The 6326-nt window shown below is 38.5% G+C and overlaps 1 protein-coding gene across 1 annotated transcript in view; it reads left to right on the top strand.

Moving 5' to 3' along the window:
• lpcat1 (lysophosphatidylcholine acyltransferase 1) overlaps positions 1 to 4960 on the top strand; it is a gene marked incomplete at its 5' end in the record, with an annotated part of 7617 nt that extends 2657 nt beyond the window's left edge. The window contains 7 exon segments of the mRNA XM_035680815.1: positions 210 to 264; positions 458 to 540; positions 674 to 799; positions 1581 to 1734; positions 2944 to 3042; positions 3119 to 3260; positions 3830 to 4960. Coding sequence (XP_035536708.1) covers positions 210 to 264; positions 458 to 540; positions 674 to 799; positions 1581 to 1734; positions 2944 to 3042; positions 3119 to 3260; positions 3830 to 3963 — 793 coding nt within the window.
• Between the last annotated feature and the right edge of the window lie 1366 nt (positions 4961 to 6326).

A 6326-nucleotide genomic window follows, 5' to 3' on the forward strand; every position in this document is an offset into this window, starting at 1 on the left:
CACACACACACACACAGGTTCCACCACCCTCTGCTAAGTATGTCGTTAAAACTGCAGTGATCTGTTTTCCATTAAGAACAAACATGGTAAGATACTGTAGGGAAACCTCCATTATCTCTAGCACTAAGTGTTCAGTCTTGTCTCCATCCATCATATTATTTTTCTCTTCCTCGTCATGTATAGACAAAGCAAATTCTCTTATCTTCCAGGTTCAAGATCCTATGGCTCACGCTCTGCCAGCCTCATAATCCCATGGAGATAGAGGTGAGTGGTTAAGTGAGCCAGAAGTCAGTAAAACTTTATTTCCAGATTGAGAGACATACTAGCTTGGAATTAAACCAATACTGTCTATCTAATGTAATGAATGTGATAAGTGTAACTCTATATTTATTATATAGCCGATCAGTACACAGTTTAATTTCAGGACATCAGGATGAATTTCTTTCTCTTTCTTTAGTACTTGCCTATATACACTCCATCAGATGAGGAGAAGGAAAACCCTGCTCTGTTTGCAGATAATGTCAGAAAGCTCATGGCCAAGTAAGTGTGTGTAAGAGTGTTTGCTCGAGTGTCTTTGATCAGCGTCTGTTTGTCTGCACATGCTTGTTTTGGATGTCCGGAACACACAGACACGCGTGAAGATCCGCATACATCTTTCCCTCTGTACTGATAGGGCGCTGCAGCTGCCACTTACAGACCTGTCCTTTGACGACCGTGAGATCAGCCTATCACGGGGCCCGCTGCGCATATATGACTACAGCAGCCTGCTTGAGTTCAATCAGCTGGTGTGCCGCCTGGGGTGAGTGGAGGGAGACTGGATTGACTGGTCGGACTGGGTGGATAGTGGGTTTGAGCTAAGACTTTGGGGCACTGAAGGTGAAGAAACACTGACACCTGTTGGTGGCAGGACAGAACCACACACAGGGAGGTCTGTTTCAGTTCATATCTGGAAATTCAAATGAGGAAAGATTTGGTGTTCTGCCAAGGCTGACATTTTTAAAGATTGACACAGATATTACTTTACTGCAATCAGGTTTTTATTCCAGGTGAAGAAAATTGTCAGATATCTATAAGCCTATCATAAGATTATTTGGTTATTTGGTGATTAGTGATGATGTGAGTGATATAAAGAGTTAAGCCTATAGGTTTTCAGGTATCATCTCCATGTGCTTTTGTCATTTTAAAGATACCCGAGAAGAATTTTTTTTTTCTTTGCTAAGTAGCTCCAATATGGGAGCAGTTATCTAATGAAAATCTCACAGCCAATAATAACATTATTTTGATCATATACTAAATAAAAATAAAACTATATACTTATATCACACTGCATGATTAGGCCAAAACAACAATTCCAAGCCAAAATGCTGTAGTTGCAGACAATACACTACTTACACTTTTACTTTAAGACATCTGCTTCACTCTTTAACATAGATATGTGGGATTTTTACTGTCCAGCCAAAGTGACGGTGACAAACATGTTTCCATATATGTCACACATGTGGTTAACAGTATGACTAACAAATACATTGCTGCATGATGTGACTTCTTTGTATTTTCTCTGGTGTGCTGTGCATTGACAGGCTGAGGGCAGGAACTACAGAGAAAGTTCTGGAGGAGCAGGCCAGAAGAGCCAGAAAGCTGCAGGGAGACAGGCTGGGTTTGGAGGACTTTGCCCAATTCCTCAACCTGCCAGTTACAGACACACTCACACAAGTCCACAGCCTCTTTGACCAGGTAAAAACAGTTTTTTTTTCCTGTTAATTTAAAATATAATATAGGCAAGTATGTATAATTACAGACAATGAGCTTACAAACTGGTAAAAGAGCACATAATATGGAACAGTTTAAAAAGTGGCATCTAGCATTGAAGTTGCAGATTGAACTATTTAAATACAGCTCAGCCTTCCAAGTGTGTAGGATAAACTACGGTGGCTGCCAGAGGAGGCCTTATCTACACATTAAAACGTTCCTGTGACTATAATAGGATTATAGATCCTCATAAATATTACACACTGGACGTTAAAGCAAAGTATAATTTGTATACAATTTAATTAATATAGTTTAATTTTCCCAAATGCTTGCAGAATCACAAGATATTACAGTTTTTAGAAATCCTAGTTAGATATGAGATGTCTGCTACTCTCTACCTTAACATGTTATAATTTAAAGTGTCCAGTCTGTAGTTTATTTATTTTCAGTTGTAGTTTTGCTTTCCTACCTTGTGTTTTTAGGTCTCCTGTGTGATCATGTTGACAAGGCAGGGTTTTAAATGATCTCTTTTCTACTTCTTTGTTAAAAGACCATGTGTTGTTTTTGTTATTACTTTTGCTATTGGTATCACTTTTATGTAGCCATGTTATCTTATGTTCTGTAGGCTGTTAAATTGCCAAAATAAGTAATAAGTAACTTTTCTTTGCCCTTTGTGTAATTAATATACAAAAACATTTAAATGAAAATACAGACACTTTTGGGAAAGGTCAGGCACCAGTAGTATTATATTTTTTCATTCATTTCTTGAATGTGCACGTTATTGCACATATACATTTGAAAAACCAACGTAGCTGTTAAGAGGACACAGTGTCACTGATTCAAAACACCCAACGGTCTACACCACGGCTAATACTTTCCTATCTTGAAGGTGACATACAGTAGGCTTCATGTGTGACAATGCTTGATCAGGTCTGCAGTCTTATAAATGTCAAGAAGTGTACATTTGTGTGATTGTGATTTCAGATCATTAGTAGAAAAAAACAGCTGAGAAAACTAAGTTCTTGAAAGTGAATTACAAAGTTAGCATGATGATGTTTTATATTAAAATGCAAGTTCTTTGTCCAGTTGATATAAAAATACAATACAAAAATACAATTTTTTTTAATCAAATGATAAAAAAGGTTAAGGTTTGATTCTCTGCTACTTCTGCTCACTAAAATCATTTTGTTCCAGCAAGGAGACGGACAGATAGACATCAGACACTATGTTATTGCTTTATCTACTGTTCATCGACCATCAAAGTCAATGAAGACCCTCAAATTGGCCTTCAAGGTGAGCACATTCACTGCTGAATCTGGTTCAACATAGGTTTTAAATCATTGCACTAAGAATAAATGTTGTTGTGCAGATGTATGAGAGTGAGGAGAGCGGGGAAGTCCTAGAAGAGGAGGTTGCCGCCATCTTGGAGATAATGTTGGGAGTGAAAGAGGTGGAACTGTCAGGTGTTTTTTTATCGCTTGATGGACCTGACACAGAGAAGATGACATATGGTAAGACCCAGTGTTTGCCATTAAGCATTTTTCAACTTCAGTCCAAAATGATGTGATACCTTTTGTGTATATGAGACCCTTGTGGAGATGATTGACAGCATCTATCTGCGCGTCCCCGCTTCATCCGTGCTGTCACCATCACATCTGATTTCTTGTTGGCTTCACTGAAGAGGATGTGTACCGTCTGTCGTGGACTTTTTCAGGGTCCTTTACATCCGCCATCTGTCTTTTCTAGAGACTGTCAAAGCTTTTCTTCGTACACTCCCTCTCTTTCTGTTGTCCTATAAAGCAAATTTCAAAGTTTTAACATGAAACAATCCAGCATATTTCCCAAATGCACATAAAGAAAAATGAATTATACAGACAAGTTGCTAATATCCTCTGTAATGGTCTGGAGTCATCATAGTAATTATATTAATGCCTCTAAATGGAAAAACAAATAATCTAATGTGAAAATGCGTCACATTGTACCTTAAATTTATAACAAATAAAAAAGATATAACACGTTAATTTTAGAATCTAAGTAACCACATTTAACAGCATTTTCTTTATTTTGCCCCCTTTTCCAGATGAACTTCATAATTTTATAGACCAGCACCCTCGCTTTGTCCAGGATATCCTGGATTTTAAAAACCATCCACGCAAATTCTGCATCGGAAGACCTAAAAGCTGCAACGGCCAGAACCACAACAAAGACGACTGAAGAATGGACTTTAGTCCAGCAACTCTATTTACTACTCTACTCTATCTGATGTAACAGCATCTCCCCATGCTGCAACTTCCCTACCACCTCTGTGCCTTTAAGTGCGGGTAGAGAAAGAGGAATAGACGGAGAGAAACGCAGTAGTTAGGATTTGTATGCATGGACCAGTGCAGCACAGATGATGGAGTCTGAATCTCTACTCCGTCACTTATGTCAGTTCTCTGCCTTCCTTTATTTTTAGTCCACATTGCGATATTAAGATGATATTGTGTTTTTTTCTGCTCTGCAAATATTTATTTTAAATTTATTTTCTTTTGTATGAAATACACATATTTTACAAATTGGTTGATATGGGGTGTTTTTTTTTTTCTTTCATGACTTTATGTTGAAGGTTATCACTGTTCTCAGGCAAATGGACTCTGCCCTATCCTGCTGCTCTTTATTTACATAGTACATGTAGAAACCTAATTTCAGGCGAAAAGGATAAGGATATACACCATGCTGGGATGTGATTGCATCAAACATAAGTTAACAAATACTGGGTAAAAGCCCCAAAAATAGATCTGCCAAGTAATCCTATCATTCCTTATTTCACTGCCATAAGTATACAAACCAAAAACCTTTGGAAACATTTTGGATTATTATATCTGTTGTTATTGCCTAGATACCAATTGGCTCATCTAACTATATTTTTTTCTGTTTTATTTGGTAAAATGATGTTCTCAATTTTAATGTTTTCCAAAAATTGTTTTAAAACCGTTTAGTTTTTCTTAGAAAAACTTTTTAAGAGGATTGTTTTGGAGCATCAAATCCTCTCTTTAAACCTCAGACAAACAGATAATACACATACTGCATCTTCAGTTTTCTACGCCTGTGCATTTCTCTGCTAATTTATATACTGATCTCAGATGGTTTTACGCTGGACTGGCACATTTTGCAACTTGTTGCTGGTACTTCCTGTAATGTTTAATTTCTCAATTAAATGCAGAAATCAAAGCTCCTTGTTTTTATTTTACAAATAAAATGTTTTCAGTTTTGTGGTGTTGTCACCTACTGTCTTTTTCCACTAGGTGGAGCTCCGCTTTCACGTTCATCTTAAGGTGTTCTGACTTTTGCAGTACTGTGAGGTCTGTGCTTCTCAAGCTGTCATTGTTGAAATATTATCATTGCTTTATTTACTTAATCAGCTGTAGATTGTGTTAATACTGTCTGTGTTTAAGTTGTTTGTGTTTTCCTTTGGACACTTGATCATCCAGTACATTTCTCCAGCCTGTACCTTCCTGCTATTTCTTTCATAATAGTAAATACTTTCTGAGTCCACATGGTGGTGCTAGCTCCCTAAACTATACACACCTGAGAGCCCATGCACCACTGCCCACCTGATGGACAGGAAAAGCATTACCTCATCCCTTCCTTTCATTCCTTCAGGTAAAAATAGACAGATTAAGCCTGGGCTTTGATGAGAGAAACCTATAGAGGAGGTGTGGAAGCAAGGAGAGAGGGATAGAGATGGAGGAGAGAGACTAAATGGATCGTTCTGCTCCAAATCCAATTCCTAATAGCTGGAGGGAGGGGGGGTGCTGGAGAGGGAGAAGAAAACAGTGAAAGAAAGAGGAGAGGGGGAGTGGAGATATCACGTCTAACAATTAAGACCTGCCTTCAGGGTCTAAAGAAGAAGCTTTGTTGAGAACATATAAATTGCTCATTGAGCAGTGCCTCTCTGCAGTCTCTCTCAGATACTCCTGCCTCAAAGGAATCTGCCATAAAAGACCGCAGCCTGCAGCCCACCACATAGGAGGGCTGGAATCTGTTCACAGTATTTGAGGGTCCATCTCCAGCCGTCATCCTGGCCAAGCAAAGTCCCCCCCACAGTAAACACAAACCTGGATCTAATCCCAGTGACTAGTTGAGGAAACATCACAGTACATCCACTGGAGATCCCCTGTGGTTACTGTACTTTGCAGGGTCAAAGATCCAGCTCGGCTAACAATTTATTTTTGTTGTAAAAGCCAAACGGATGAGCCTCTTGATACCATATGCCTGGAAATTAGCATGTTTGCTTTTCTCTGAGCCAGGTTGTGGAGGTCCACATTGGCGGATAAAGTATTTTGAATCAAAGTTTGATCTTATATGTGATTAATACAGGATAATGTGATATTACAGTGAAGGTTTTACCAAATGGGACCTGCAGTCTGAAGCATCCACTGCAGTTATTCCCAACCAAGGGTACTTGTACCTCAGGGAGTATGCGGAGGAGTAGCTCAATTACTTAAAAAATATAAATGATGAATTCATTAAAGAAAAGTTTTTATACATATTAAGTGAGTGCATGACAGGTAGTTAGCAAGCGAGCAGAGAAGTGT

This window comes from Morone saxatilis, unplaced genomic scaffold, assembly GCF_004916995.1.
Source record: "Morone saxatilis isolate NCDOM2014 unplaced genomic scaffold, NCSU_SB_2.0 Contig9, whole genome shotgun sequence".
Taxonomy (NCBI): domain Eukaryota; kingdom Metazoa; phylum Chordata; class Actinopteri; family Moronidae; genus Morone; species Morone saxatilis.